At 48.1% G+C, this 16,339-nt stretch overlaps 1 protein-coding gene across 1 annotated transcript; it reads left to right on the top strand.

Annotated features, from left to right (window-relative positions):
• The first annotated feature begins 1,176 nt into the window (after positions 1-1,176).
• On the top strand, positions 1,177-3,155 carry LOC119337679 (40S ribosomal protein S14-like). Its single transcript, XM_037609836.1, has 6 exons — positions 1,177-1,321; positions 2,022-2,144; positions 2,222-2,267; positions 2,355-2,440; positions 2,613-2,742; positions 2,843-3,155. Exons 1-6 carry the CDS (start codon positions 1,319-1,321, stop codon positions 2,908-2,910), a joined length of 456 nt encoding a protein of 151 aa, XP_037465733.1. The 5' UTR covers positions 1,177-1,318; the 3' UTR covers positions 2,911-3,155.
• Positions 3,156-16,339: the final 13,184 nt, after the last annotated feature.

Genomic DNA, 16,339 nt, shown 5'->3' with positions numbered 1-16,339 from the left:
CTCCTCAAAACCTTAACTCGTCAAATTCGAGGAGTTGAAAAAACGTTTCCCAGCCGATCTAAAACTTAACCAAAAAAGTTTTACACAAAAATTCATTTCAAATACAATTTAAATTGTTAAACTTTTAGACTTAAAGTGAAAACAAATTTTTTTGGCACTCCAAAAAAACAAAATGTCCATAGTTTTGTGATATATAATTCAACTGGATTTTCTAGTGTATAACTAGTCACCCTAAGCCGGGAGTTGTCTCCACTTTGAGATCTATGCAGGACAGCATGAGCAAAGCAAATCTGAATCTAGTATTAATCAACTTGAATCTTAGACCTCACCCTACCCTAATTTTACAACCTGCCTATTGCATCACATTGGTCCCAAAACATCTTGCCCAGCCCAATTCGGGCGTTCATCTCTTAGTCCGTTGTACTTTTGTGTAGCGGTTTCTCACCAATTTTTCTCTTTGTTTTTTGGTTTTCCTTCATTTTCTTTCGGTTCTCTGGTTTCCCCCCTTTTTGCGCCAATTTCCGCTTTCACCCATTTGTTTTTTACTAGTAAAATACATTTCTTGTGTGTACTTTTTTGTGGGGGATTCCTGTGTGTACTTGAATATTCTTTTTTCAAAAATGATCGGTGAATATTTTTTAGATGTACACAATAAGCTATTTTAGTACATGATAGTTTTTAAAAATATACATAGGGAAAAGAAAAAGGGAGTGAAGGCTCTAAACACCGGCCAATACTGCCCAAACATGGACATGGTGGCTTAAAAACCACTGAAGTGTTAATTTATAGAGTTTCATAGTTTCGGGTAAAAAATTATAGAAAAATTGAATTCAAGGATATGGTCCCATTGGGATGATTTTAAGGGTGGTTTGTATAAATCTTTGTTTATCAAATGGATTGTCCATGAGTGCTCAGAGCATCGACGAAGAAATTAGAGGAGGCCGACTCACCTAGCAAGCACCCGCCCTCCGCCCATTCAGAGACGAAAATGCCGAGCATCCAGCCCATTCAGAACTTTTGCTGTCACGTGGCCCCGAAGAAACCATTTCATTCGGCCCAACTACCGGCCCGGGCCGCCAATAATCCCTTGGACCCACCTGCAGTGACACATGCGTGAGGGCAAAATCGGTATTTCGGCTGAGCGGAGGCGGGGGGTTAAACCCTAGCTGGCGGCACCCTCGTATATAAGCGGGCACCCCTTCGCCCTCCGACCCTCTGAGCATTCGGCGGAGGCGGCGCACTCGTGATCTCAACCAGGCGCGCACTTCTCCCCCTCTCCGCCGTCGTCGTCTCCGATCCACCGCCGCTCCGCGCGACCATGGTACGTTCCCCTTCCCCTGACTAGGTGGCTGCGATTTGCCGTAGCAGTTTTTCGTCGGTTCCGAAAGGGCGCAGATTCGGTAGATTCACAGCAGCTGCGGCGCTCGATTGGTTGAGGCTAGGTAGGGTTATATGTTAGGACAGAGGTGATTCGAGTTCTCTTAGAGTTGGTGTGTCTCGTTAGATTCTCATGATTTGTAGTGTGGCGCTGTTAAATTGGGTGAAGCTGCCGTAGGATTACGTATTTCTCTTCAAATTTACCTTGTGGATGCTAGTAAATGTCGAGTATGGCACTGATAGAGAGAATTACATTCGGCATCTCCTGGTGGAATGGGGTAGCGTGGATGAATACAGTTAATTTGTTCGTATGGCAAATGGGTTGGTTTTTTTTAGAAAACTGAGTTAATCTCCATCCTTGTTAGTTGAGTTTTCACCATTTATCCCAGCATCTAGCTATGCTGTTAGTGTCAGATCGTCTCCAAACAGTTAATTTGCACAATATACTGCAATTCAGTAACTCTGCTGCCAGTTTTTCACCTTCTACTGGAATATTGAAACCTATGGAATTCAGTCATTAATGACTTTGTATCAAATTTAGGCTGATTACCATGTGCTGCACAGAACAGAAATGTTCTGAAAATGCTGTCATTCATGTTAGTTGATTGTGTTTATCTAATGCCACTAGTGATTTGTTGTTGCAGTCGTCGAAGAGGAAGACCAGGGAGCCCAAGGAGGAGAATGTCACCCTTGGACCGGCTGTCCGTGAGGGAGAGCATGTCTTTGGCGTTGCTCACATCTTTGCATCCTTCAATGACACCTTCATCGTTAGTATTTTCTTCTCAGCACATATGCAATGTACACTGTTGTCTCATGTGTATTGACTGTTAATCTCATTATGCAGCATGTGACTGACTTGTCTGGGAGGGAAACCCTGGTGCGGATCACTGGTATGTGTCTTTGCCTATGCCATTACTTGCATTAACACTGTTAGTGCTGATACTTAATATGCACTGTTATTCCTCTAAACCATCCAGGTGGCATGAAGGTCAAGGCTGATCGTGATGAATCGTCACCCTATGCTGCTATGCTTGCATCTCAGGATGTTGCTACCCGTTGCAAGGTAAGATTCCTGAAATATTTAGGTTCCACTTTCAGCTGTTCCTATTATCAGATGTCTTCTGCTCATTAGGCTGATGTTTGCCATGCTATGATGGAATGTTGGTACATGACTAGGATGTAGTCCTGCATTGCTCTCCCGAGATGTTTTATCAGAGTTGTTTCTGTTCTTTCAGGAGCTTGGTATCACCGCACTGCACATTAAGCTCCGTGCCACTGGAGGCAACAAGACCAAGACACCTGGACCTGGAGCCCAGTCTGCTCTCAGGGCTCTTGCTCGTTCTGGGATGAAAATTGGGCGCATTGGTACGCAATGCTTCTTTGAATATAGTGTTTGCGGAAGCACATATGTCCATGTTATTGTCTTCGCATATGCCTATCCATAATGTTCGTTCTTGTGCTGCAGAGGACGTGACTCCAGTTCCCACTGACAGCACCCGCCGGAAGGGAGGAAGGAGGGGAAGGAGGCTGTAGGCTATCTTTCAACTCTACTGGTGGCAATCAAGAAACTTGCTCCTCTCTGGGTAGTCCTGCTGTTTCTATGAATGTCATGAGGAGCTTTAATTTTGCTCTGTTGAGGATCATTTGCTGTTAGTCCTATGAATGTTGTGTGGATCCTATTTTTGGTTCAGAAACTTGTCGTATTTATGCGAAAAACTAGTTTTTCAGTCTATGGAAACCATGAAATGGAGTTAACTCTTTTGTCAGATTAGTTGTTACTTACTCCCACTTGTCCTTTTTTGGTGCTGTGATACTTCTTTGAGAAGTAACATCCTTCATGTTCCACGCTTCTTCCTTATAACGAGTGCATTTTATTGCTTTAAACTACCCAAGAAAGTGTGGTGAGTTGCCTCTGTACTCCCCTTGAGGCCTCATTTGGTTCCAAGTGCGCTGATGGTGGTAATACGTCCTTCTTACCAATGCAATTATTCAGTGCGCTGCTGTGGCTACCATCACTGGAGAGATGGATGAGTTCCACAGCTGCAGCTTTAAGAACATGACTATCGACCGCATCACATCAGGCGACGGCTCAACCGAATTTGGTTCTCGTCAGTTGCATGCCGGAGACAACAAGAAAGATCTGAGTTTAGTGACTTCACCGCAGATAATGGGAGTGGCGCACGGCGCACCTGCTTTTCTCCTTGACGATACTGGGCTGGCGAGAAGTCGCCACACAGGTCAGATCAGGCCTCGACGTCGTAGCTCGACGAGGGATGCAACATAGACCAGGTGGCGGAGGGACTTGCCGTCGGCCTGGGGATGGAGGTGGGACATGCTTTGGCGGGCCGTCGATCCTGGGCACCAGAGGGAGAGGGTCAGGGGCATTGCTTCGGTCGTTGGCGGAGCGAGTCCGATGCGTAGGTGTCGCCGGCGGAGGAACTCGGAGGCGGGTGCTGGATCTAGGTCGACGATGCCTTTCGCGCTCGTCTCACTCGAGCCGTGGCTTCTCTCCCCAACCTATGGGGTCGTGGCTTTTCTCCCCGTGGAAATGACTGGGTCGGGCAGGGATCTCTCCCCCTTGTGTGTGTGACCAAAGGGCATCATGGGCTCACCCGGGTCAGTTCGCTCGCTGTTGGAGTTGGGGAGATGCTTTGGAGAAGGATTCTCCACTGACTTGGATTCTACAACAATGGTGGTCGGAGAAGAAGCAGCCAGAGTTGGGGAGATAATATGGAGAAGGATCCTCTGCTTGACTTAGATTCTTCAGAGCACTGTGGTGATGGGTTAAGGAGTGGAGGCCACCGTGGTGGTGGTACAATGCCCGCGGTCGGCTGCCGGTCTTCTTGACCCCCTCGTCCACTCCTCTAATTTATGGCAGGCTGTCTTCTCACTAGGCTTGGAAACCAAAGGGAGGCAGTGTAGCATTTGGTCGATATTTATGACCTGTGGGGAACGTGACTGCTGGAGGAGAAGTTATGGAAATTAGAGCATCTACGATCGGACCCCTCAAATCCGGCTCAAACGACCGGGCAGGCCGTCCGGTCACTGACCGGTCATGAAATTTGTACCCAATCGAGCCTCTTAAACTGCCCTCACACGCCCGGGCTGACCGGCACCCTCATATCCAGCTCAAATAAGCGGTGGATATGGGGCAGTCCGGGCGCACCCGCCACGTCGACTTGGCCCAGCCTGGCCCCCGTATGCCGCACAAATATCACAGTCCGGAAAACCCTAGATCGCAGTCAATCCGAACTCCACTTCACCCCCCTCTCCGTCCACTCCACTTCCGATCAACTCCAAGCGCATCTGATGGCCGGCGACCGAAGCAGCGCTGCCTCCAGTGGGGACTCCGGCTCCGACAACGACTGGTCTAGCCTGCTGCGCGAAGCGGACCCCGACGATGTGGAGGAGGTCACCCTCCGCATCACATTGAGGCGCTCGGTCGTCGACCAAGGCGGATTCGGCAGCGGCGGATCCACTTTGTCAACGCCCGACGCCCGTCGACGCAGTGCCGACGACGTCGCCGGCCCTTCCCGCTCGACGTGCAGCTCCAGCCGCTCCGCTCCTCCAGGTATGCCGCCTACCACCAGCACCCTCTGCTCCGAAGGTGGTGCATGGCCACCGCTGGATCTTCGTGCCCGCGGAGGGGCCGGTGCACACTCGGACGCTTGAGTTGGAGGCACGAGCAGCCCGACGCGAGCGGTGGTGGGCGAGGGAGAGGGCAGCGGCGTCCGAGTCGATGTCCGCATGCCATCCGCGCGTGAGCGCGTCGGTCGATCCTGAGGCAGCGCTCCTCGCTTCTATCCTCCGCGGCTCGCTCACGACGGCGGAGACGGATGCACGGTGCCACCACCGCAAGAATGCCAAGGCGCTCCGACTCGTCATCGAGTTGTCGGAGCGTGAGGCAACAAAGGAGGTGACGGCGAAGGCGGCCCGCCATGCCGAGCAGGACCGCGTGCTCCGCAGGCTGTCGAGCATGAGGTGCAGCTTCGACTCGGATATGACCGACGACTCTACCTCCAGCTCCGACGATGACGCGCCTCCACAGGCCGACACCTAGACAGAGGAGGGGCACAGCTGCACCGACAACCGGAAGGGGAAGGGGCCGGCGAGGAAATGGTGGTTTCCTCCGCCCTTCCTCGTTTTGTTTATATTTTATCTATGTTTGTTGTCACATCCCTAATTCTGGTCTGACCTATGCTGGTTTCCATGTGAGCATCATGTTTAAATTCTAATGAAATTTGAATTGAGGTTAGTTGAAACCCTCATAAATCATTTCAGAAATAATCAACATTAAAATCTCTTCAAAGAAGTCCAAGAAAATGTTCCTCTTAGTCTCTGAAAATATTGGCAAGAGGTAAAATTTAAACCAATATTTTTGGTATCTCAAAAACATTTATTTTGGGCCTTTGAATTAATTCAATAACTATTTGCATTGGATATATATTTTTATATAATTAATATATGTCCAATAATTCTGGAACATTTTATGTGGTTTGGTATATTTTAGTTCTAGCCACATAATTCTTTTCAGGATTTTATAAAATGGTTTGGTGTTTAAACTAAACCCAAAACAAAGAGCAGAAATAGAAAAGAAAATAAAAGAAAGAGAGAGGAAGGACTGACCTGCCCTACCTGGCCCATCCCTGTAGCAACCCAGCTGGGCAAAGCCAGCCCGGCCCACCAGGGGCAGCACTGTCTTCTTCCTCTTGCCAGGAGGAGAAGCAGTTGCGTGCCCGGCGCGCAGGCGAGCCACGCCAGCTCCTCCCTACCTGCCTGGCTGCCCCCTCGTCGCCCTGGATGCCTTCCGCGATGCCACGCAACCCCCCGACCCCTCTGGCCTGTCCACTTCTCCTCTCCCTCTCCTCTGCCCCTTCTCTAGCAGTCGCCCAAGAGCCACCCAGCTCGCGCTGCCGCCCGCGTGACCACCGTACCTCCCTCGCCCTCCCACTGCGCCAAGAAGCTCCGCCGCTTCGTCCTCGACGTCCCCACCGACCCACGCGTCGCCGGACGCCCCGAACGCCCGCACCGCCGTCTTCTTCAACCTCGGGTTGACCGAGATCGCCGTCATCCGTACGTCGCCGTCAGGCCGCCCCCGAGCTCGTCGTCTCCTTCATTCGAACCGCCGTGAGCCCCTGCCTCTTTTCCCCTCTCTCCCGTGCTCTTTTCCTCGCCATAGCCGCCGCTTCGCCGACGACCGAATCGCGCCGCCGCCTCTCCATGCTGCCGTTGTGGTCACGGCCACGCGGGCTCGAACTGAGCGTGTCGCCGCGTTTGCCACAACCCCAGGAGCTTGCAGCACCCCTCCGCGCCCCCTGCTGTGCCTCATAGCGCCGAACCCGAGCACGCCCGAGCTCCGGCCGCCGCTGCCGAGCTCGAGGCCATCGTCTCCGGCCGCCCTAGTTGCTGCTGATTGCTGCAACGGGCGCAGGTGAGCTCCAGCTCTCCGTAGCCGCTCTCCGCCGTCCATTTGGACGCCGAAGGAGCGAGCCCGAGCCCTCCGCCGCACCTGTTGCCACCGGTGACGAGCCGCCGGCTGGTTAGGCCCTGTTGACCAGGGGTTGACGTCCCCTCGGTCAATAAAAGGTGGGGCCAGCCCCCTGTTAATTAGTTTAGTTTATCTAACTTAATTAGCCCCTGTTTCACTGACATGTGGGCCCTAATGTTTAATTAACCTACTAATTAATTAATTAGGTTAATTAAGCTCTGTTAAATCGCCCTGAAGCTAACACACGGGTCCCACGCGACAGGTTTGACTCTGGTCAACCCTGTTGACTTGCTGATGTCACACAGGCATCATGCTGACGTAGTAAAGTATTTCTGGAATTAAAATAAATCAGGAAATGATTTATAAATTTCAGAAAATACTCCAAACTTCTAAAAATCATAGAAAAATAACTGTAACTCAGAATGAAATAATTTATATATGAAAAATGATCATAAAAATCCAATCTATCCATCTGTACCATTTTCATGCATATTAGAACAACTTATGACTACTGTTTAGGACAATTAAATTAAATGGCATTTAAGAAATCACATAAGGAGTTTGAATTTGAATCTTTGATTCAAACCAATTTCACTTAATCTGGTTGCCAGTTGCATTAGCTCAAACCACAGCATATTGCCATGTCACCCTCATGCATCATATTGTTGCATTGCATTGATTGTGTTCTTCCTTGTTTGCCGGTAATTGTCCCCTCTCAGTAGACGTGTTTTGATGATGAGATCGATGACACCGATGAGGAGCTATTATAATCTTCAGAAGTGCCAGGCAAGCAGAACCGCCTTGTTCATTCCGATACAAACCCACTCTCTCGCTCTGCTCTCTTTTACTGCATTAGGACAACAACGTTTCAACTGTTACATGCTACGGTAGCTGAACCCCTTTTCCTCTACATGACCTGTCATTTCCACAGTAGATAGATGAAACCCACTAGCATGAGTAGGAGTTGTTTGAGCCCTGATGTGCCTACTCATTCATGCTTGTTTGTCATGCCTGCTATTGCTTAGAGTTGAGTCAAGTCTGATTCATCGAGGATGAATTGGAACATTGTGAAACATGTCCTACTGTTGAGAGCTAAGTGTGTGAACACGATTTAGTAAAGGTAGCGGTGAGAGGCCATGTAGGAGTACATGGTGGGTTGTCTCATTGAAACCGTCCTCAGGAACTGAGTTCTGTGTTTGTGATCCATGAACAGTTACTACCACGCATTGGAATGCTTAAGTGCCCCTCTCGACTTATTAATCAACTCGATCTCTGTCCAGGAGTTGCAACTAGTTTCTGTTGTTTGTAGGTTGTGTTAGTAGTCTACCAAGTGTCACCAGGTACAGGTGGGCTTGGGACAGACTAGGCACCGTGGCAAGGTGTACCAAGCGTAGATCCATCCGTCGAGGTGGGCTTGGGAACCCTGCACACATCATTTGGGGCCGTGAGCGACACCCCGGCCGGATCTCCTTGCGAATGGAACCCGAATAGGCGATAAACCTGGACGAGAGACTTGTGTGGTTAGTCAGGTAGTGGCCGACACCCTCGCTGGGCTTCCGCTTGAAGGTTGCCGAGTACATGTCGTGTAAACGGCGATTAGTGGTGAGAGCATGTGTGAAGAAGTACATCCCTGCAGGGTTAACGTTATCTATTCGAATAGCCGTGTCCGCGGTAAAGGACTTCTGGGTTGCCTATACAGTTCATAGACAAGTGAAAGTGGATACTCTAAAATGCGCAAGATAAGCGTGAGTGCTATGGATGGTGTTCTTGTAGGAAGACGGGAGCAGATCCATAGTGGTGTATTGATTGGTGAATATGTGGACTCGTGTGCGCCACCTCAAAAGAGTTACTTGCAATCGTAGTTCAGGATAGCCACCGAGTCAAAGCTGGCTTGCTGCAGTTAAACCCCACCATCCCCTTTGTTGATAATGATGCATATGTAGTTAGTTCTGATATAAGTCTTGCTGGGTACATTTGTACTCACGTTTGCCTATTTTATGTTTTTGCAGAGAGACTTTAGTCTCGCTAGTAGTTCCGTGTGGACTTCGACGTTTAGCTTGTTACCTCAGCTACGATCTTGTGCCCTCGGCAGGATCTGGCAGATAGTTAGGCTTCTCATCCTTTTTCATTGTAGATGTCTGTACTCATACATGCTAAGCTTCCACTTGTGCTTTGACTTGTATGCTCTAAATGTTGGGTCATGAGACCCATGTTTGTAATATCTCGCTCCTCGGAGCCTGTTGAATAAAATACTTGAGTCGTAGAGTCATGTTATGATGCCATGTTGTATTTGCACATATCGAGCATATTGTGTGTATGTTATTGAAATGCTTGGTATGTGTGGGATCTGACTATCTAGTTGTTTATCCTTGGTAGCCTCTCTTACCGGGAAATGTCTCCTAGTGTTTCCACTGAGCCTTGGTAGCTTGCTACTGCTCCAGAACACTTAGGCTGGCCGGCATGTGTCCTTCTTCGTTCCTGTGTCTGTCCCTTCGGGGAAATGTCACGCGGTGTTTACCGGAGTCCTGCTAGCCCAGTTGCTACATCCCAGATTCACTCGCTGATGACCGACACGTTCGTTGCTGGGTCATGTATGCATGTCCCTGTAAGTTAGTGCCACTTTGGGTTCACGACTAGCCATGTCAGCCCGGGCTCCTTGTCATATGGATGCTAGCGACACTATCATATACGTGTGCCAAAAGGCGCAAACGGTCTCGGGCCTGGTAAGGCGACACCCGTGGGAATACCGTACGTGAGGCCGCAAAGTGATATGAGGTGTTACATGCTAGATCGGTGTGGCACTGAGTCGGGGTCCTGACAGCTATGGTATTAGAGCTTGACTGCCTGTAGGATTACCAAGCCAAACTGGTCGAAGTTGAGTCTAGAAATTCTTTAGTTATATAAGGGAATTGATTGTGGGATGGAACGTAAGGCTCTTTTTACTCCTTATATCTTATGCCCTTCTGATCTGAGTCATCCTATCTTTCCTACGGGGTTAAGGAACTAGGCTTTCTCTTCTTTCTATCAGGATCACGTGTTACTAATCCATAGACTTATAGGATTGATGGATTCAAGCCTCAGTTCAGTTCCTACTATCTTCGTGTATTCATAGTTGATCTCAGAACCTTGATATTATGATGATCGAGTGGTTATGCCACCATTTTTGTAGCTTGTCTCAAATATTTTAGAGCCTTTACAGCCGTTATGCTGTCCGAGTCATCCCTGGTTTCTAAATAGTCTGATGCATTTGCAAATTCCTTCTTACCGCTCCGAAGTTCCTTTAGGCCAGTTTAACCACACTAATCGGTGAGTTGAGGTACTCTATTGCCTCAACATATTTGTTGGAATAATTATTATGACCCTAGGTGTCTAGGGGATCATCCAGTGATCTAGCCATGTTCTGTGTTTCCAGCGTGATGACCCTGGCCAGCATTCCGAAGGCATCCTGTGATGCCACATAGTTAGTAGGCATTCTACTCCTGGGTCACCAAACCCGAGATCCACCCTACTTACTTCATGTTGATAGTGTTTCTAGTCCCTCTAGGATATTAGTAACCTTTGCATTAGTCCGCGAGGTCCGTGGTATTTCCTTCTTCCAAATACTATGAACCGTTTATGGCAGAAGTTCTTTGAACCAAAAGATCACAACCAGAGTGCTCTTGACGAGTTCTCGCTGCTATGCCGTGACTCTGCCAGTTCTACCTTCTCTGCATGGGTTATTCGGAAGAAACCTGTTGAACTTAGTTCGACATACTAATCTATGCATCCACAACTCAGAAAGTCGTATGTTCCTTTGAGTTATCACTCCTTAGTTGTATTTCGACCCTCGTCTATCAATTGATAGTCAGGAGTGGTTGAGCATTCGTGTTCATCAATGCCTTTTACTCCTGTGGTCCGTCAAGCCATTCTATTCCGGAATGACTAGGAGAAACAAACTCCGGTACCTTATCCATATTCAGGATTGGGTCAAAGCAGTTGTGTTCCGCAGATTAATATTAATCCAGCTATTGCTCTGTTCTACCCTAAAGTATTACCCACTTTATGTCAGGAATGTCATCAGAACTGCACCCTCTCTTATGAATTCTTGATGTAGTGATACTTCTCGCCATTATTATTCATTCCTCGGTTTCGTGTTGTCACAACCCAAATGCGGATAAGTGAATCGTGATGTGTGAAATCTATACCCTAGCAACTCCGTTGCTTGGTAGTTAAAAGGACAATAATTTCACTCTTAGTATGTTAGCTATTGAATCACCATTCTAAGATTGATCGTGCCACCTAGTCCATATCTCTGGTGCACTCTGCGATCAATGAGTTGGAATTGTGTCAATCTTTGCTTATTTGATCATATCGCCTTGCCCTAAAAAGCAAGATTGTTCTCGAGCTTAGTAACATATCAGTGGTTCATGATTTTTGAATATCTTCTCGGAAGTATCACCAGGTCGTCACCTGACTATTATGTTGAGCTCGTGATCAAGTTGGTTTCATATAAGCCACCCTTTCTCCAAGAATCTGTGTTGCATACCCCCGAGCTGGTTGGTCAAGCTAAACAACAACTTGGAGAGTTGGAAGATGGAAGTTTGTCCGATTTAGTTCATCTTAAGGGATATCTTGTATGTGTGTTGAAGAAAGATGATATCTTCATCGATTGATCCTCGTGACCAGTTGTTGGACCTGTTGTCTTGCCAAAACTTTGATTTGAGTGTGGGCTATCCTCAAATCAAATCAGAACCAATGATGTTCATAATGTTATCTTACTCGTGGATTTTCCTTGAGCATACACCGTTATATCTTTTGGTTGTGACCAATGCTATCACTTGATCTCATAATTATGGAATTCCATCTTCATGGAAACCTGGATGAATTGTTGTTGAACCCATCAACAACATCCCTATCTTCTCCATGACTTTGTTGGACATTAAGCTAGTGTTGGAAATTTTGTAAGCAATGCTTTCGTGATCCGTTCATGAAGCTTGTCCTTGGATGGAAGAAGTGACTTCCTCTAGTTCATGTGCATTTGATGCAAGTTGCCGCCGTGAATTCGAGAGAGCTTGTTTTACCTCCCTTGGAATCATCCCAAGTCAGACATGCATCCGTGCGAAGTATTCTATGGTTTGGTAGATTAATTACCTCCATTCTATATGTGTCCCTAGCACACCAAGCCATTGGTTGATTTGTTCAAGATAAAGGAGTCTGTTCTAAGATAAATTCTTTGGATGTCCACGCATGGAGACTTCGATATCATTAATGATGGTTTCCTTCAAGAACTTGGTAGTGTTTCATTGTAAGACTACCATGTGGTCATGCTTGTCTGGGACAGGGTGTTCACATGTTTGTAGCGGAACCCGCTCATGTTTTGGAGCTTGCTATCGTAGTTCATTTCCCGAGAATCTCGCAACGCCATCTCGTCGATTTGTGTTGCAAACCTTCATTTTCTTTCCAGACATGCTGTTTGAAATATTCTGTTACCAACCAGATCTAAATCTCAGGCAGATATGATGGTTGGAACTTTTCCAAGATCTATGAGGTAGGCTCTAGCAAGGTTGATGTTTTGGCCGACACACCTAGCCGGAAGATCTATTATTGTAGCATCTTGACTGATTAAATTTACCACCCTCTCCATGAGGATGTTGTGCAACTTATTCTAGAAGTTGTTCCTTATGGATCCTTTGTCTTCCCAAAGTCCGACCTATACTTGATGGCCACGTTAATGCTTTAAGTATGACTGTGGTATGTAGAACATCAAGGAGCACATTAGAAGCGGAGTGCTAAATGTCTCTCGGTCGATCATCCAGATTTCGTTTCCTTGGCCTCGCCAAGGTGAAATCTGAGCAAGTGTTGTCCTCCTTTACATCTGCATTGTCCATCACTATTCATCATGGTAGTATGATGTGTTGCCAGGATCCCCGACATGGATGTTGGTAAGACTTTGATGAGTATGGAAATGTTCAAGTTCTTGAGAGCACGTTCACGCACTAGGATATATCCTCGGTACCAATTAGAGTGTGCCCTCCGTTTGCCGAGTTGCTCTATAATCATAGTATCCTTCCCGATCTGAGTATGCCATTCCAACGAACTCCTTCAAACAATCATTTGTGAACTGCCTTAGGCTGGTATAGAGAGTTTCAATGATCTTGTATCAAAAGTAATTATTTTGCCACTTCAAAGGATAAATCTATGAGTCACCTTCCCAGAGGTGCCCCGTTATGGAATCATGGCAATTTTTCCTTGCTACTTTGAAACCCTCATCAATTGCTTCTTCCGTCCCTTTTAAAGGTGTATTTTGCCTCTCAGCTCAAGAGATGTTCAACGTCTCATTCCGTGAGTTGATCTTGGGTGTTCGACCTCCGAGGAGATCGTTTTCTATAGAGTTTTCTTTTGTCGTCATCGAGTTGGATGAAGATCTCGAAAGCAAAGACGTCAAGATCAATATGAGGCAATGAATCAACATCTTCGAGAAGGGCAGTTAGGTCATGAAGATTGTGTTAGTTTGTTTCCCCTTTGTCCTCTTACCTCACGTTTTGAATCTCGAGGTGAGATTCTTGTTTAGTGGGGACGAGTTGTCACATCCCTAATTCTGCTCTGACCTATGCTAGCTTCCATGTGAGCATCATGTTTAAATTCTAATGAAATTTGAATTGAGGTTAGTTGAAACCCTCATAAATCATTTCAGAAATAATCAACATTAAAATCTCTTCAAAGAAGTCCAAGAAAATGTTCCTATTAGTCTCTGAAAATATTTGCAAGAGGTAAAATTCAAACCAATATTTTTGGTATCTCAAAAATATTTATTTTGGGCCTTTGAATTAATTCAATAACTATTTGCGTTGGATATATATTTTTATATAATTAATATATGTCCAATAATTCTGGAACATTTTATGTGATTTGGTATATTTTAGTTCTAGCCACATAATTATTTTCAGGATTTTATAAAATGGTTTGGTGTTTAAACTAAACCCAAAACAAATAGCAGAAATAGAAAAGAAAATAAAAGAAAGAGAGAGAGGAAGGACTGACCTGCCCTACCTGGCCCATCCCTGTAGCAGCCCAGCTGGGCAAAGCTAGCCCGACCCACCAGGGGCAGCACTGTCTTCTTCCTCTTGCGAGGAGGAGAAGCAGCTGCGTGCCCGGCGCGCAGGCGAGCCGCGCCAGCTCCTCCCTGCCTGCCTGACTGCCCCCTCATCGCCCTGGACGCCTTCCGCGATGCCACGCAACCCCCCGACCCCTCTGGCCTGTCCACTTCTCCTCTCCCTCTCCTCTGCCCCTTCTCCAGCAGCCGCCCGAGAGCCACCCACCTCGCGCTGCTGCCCGCGTGACCACCGTACCTCCCTCGCCCTCCCACTACGCCAAGAAACTCCGCCGCTTCGTCCTCGACGTCCCCACCGACCCACGCGTCGCCGGACGCCCCGAACACCTGCACCGCCGTCTTCTTCAACCTCGGGTTGACCGAGATCGCCGTCGTCCGTACGTCCCGTCAGGCCGCCCCCGATCTCGCCGTCTCCTTCATTCGAACCGCCGTGAGCCCCTGCCTCTTTTCCCCTCTCTCCCGTGCTCTTTTCCTCGCCATAGCCGCTGCTTCGCCGACGACCGAATTGCGCCGCCGCCTCTCCACGCTGCCGTTGTGGCCACGGCCATGCGGGCTCGAACCGAGCGTGTCGCCGCGTTTGCCACGCCCCCAGGAACTCGCAGCACCCCTTCGCACCCCCTACCGTGCCTCATAGCGCCAAACCCGAGCACGCCCGAGCTCCGGCCGTCGCTGCCGAGCTCGAGGCCATCGTCTCCAGCCGCCCTAGTTGCTGCTGATTGCTGCAACGAGCGCGGGTGAGCTCCAGCTCTCCGTAGCCGCTCTCCGCCGTCCATTTGGACGCTGGAGGAGCGAGCCCGAGCCCTCCGCCGCGCCTGTTGCCACCGGCGACGAGCCGCCGGCTGGTTAGGCCCTGTTGACCAGGGGTTTGACGTCCCCTCAGTCAATAAAAGGTGGGGCCAGCCTCCTGTTAATTTGTTTAGTTTATCTAACTTAATTAGCCCCTGTTTCACTGACATGTGGGCCCTAATGTTCAATTAACCGACTAATTAATTAATTAGGTTAATTAAGCTCTGTTAAATCGCCCTGAAGCTGACACACGGGTCCCACGCGACAGGTTTGACTTTGGTCAACCCTGTTGACTTGCTGACGTCACACAAGCATCATGCTGACGCAGTAAAGTATTTCTAGAATTAAAATAAATCAGGATATGATTTATAAATTTCAGAAAATGCCCCAAACTTCTAAAAATCATAGAAAAATAACCGTAACTCAGAATGAAATAATTTATATATGAAAAATGATCAGAAAAATCCAATCTATCCATCTGTACCATTTTCATGCATATTAGAACAACTTATGACTACTGTTTAGGACAATTAAATTAAATGGCATTTAAGAAATCACATATGGAGTTTGAATTTCAATCTTTGATTCAAACCAATTTCATTTAATCTGATTGCTAGTTGCTGTTGGGGAACGTAGTGATTTCAAAAAAATTTCCTACGCACACGCAAGATCATGGTGATGGTATAGCAATGAGAGGGGAGAGTGTTGTCCACGTACCCTCGTAGACCGTAAGCGAAAGCGTTATGACAACGCGGTTGATGTAGTCGTACGTCTTCACGATCCGACCGGTCCAAGCACCGAACGTACGACACCTCCGTGTTCAGCACACGTTAAGCTCGATGACGTTCCCCGGGCTCCAATCCAGCAAAGTGTCGGGGATGAATTCCGTCAGCACGACGGCGTGGTGACGATGATGATGTTCTACCGGCGCAGGGCTTCGCCTAAACTCCGCGACGATATGACCGAGGTGGAATATGGTGGAGGGGGCACTGCACACGGCTAAGGAACGATCCGTAGATCAACTTGTGTGTCCTAGGGATGCCCCCTCCCCCGTATATAAAGGGGGAGAGGAGGAGGGGGCCGGCCAAGGGGAGAGGCGCGCCCTAGGGGGGGCAATCCTACTCCAAGTAGGTTTGGCCCCCCCTTTCCTATTAGGAGTAGGAGAGGGAAGGAAGAGAGGGGAGGGAAGAAGGAAAGGGGGGGCCGGCCCCCCTCCCAATTCGGATTGGACTTGGGGGGGCGCCCCCTCCTTTGCTCCTTCTCCCTCCTTTCCACTAAGGCCCAATAAGGCCCATATACTTACCGGGGGGTTCCGGTAACCTCCCGGAGCTCCGGTATATTCCCAATCTCATCCGGAACCTTTCCGGTATCCAAATATATCCGTCCAATATATCAATCTTTATGTCTCGACCATTTCGAGACTCCTCGTCATGTCCGTGGTCACATCCGGGACTCCAAACAAACTTTGGTTCATCAAAACTTATAAACTCATAATAAAACTATCATTGTAACGTTAAGCGTGCGGACCCTACGGGTTCGAGAATTATGTAGACATGACCTAGAACTATTCTCGGGCAATAACCAATAGCGGAACCTGG

The sequence above is a fragment of the Triticum dicoccoides genome, chromosome 7B, assembly GCF_002162155.2.
Source record: "Triticum dicoccoides isolate Atlit2015 ecotype Zavitan chromosome 7B, WEW_v2.0, whole genome shotgun sequence".
In the NCBI taxonomy this organism is placed as follows: domain Eukaryota; kingdom Viridiplantae; phylum Streptophyta; class Magnoliopsida; order Poales; family Poaceae; genus Triticum; species Triticum dicoccoides.
The sequence above is the reverse complement of the archived record's forward strand: the minus strand, read 5'-3'. Positions and strand labels throughout refer to the sequence as shown.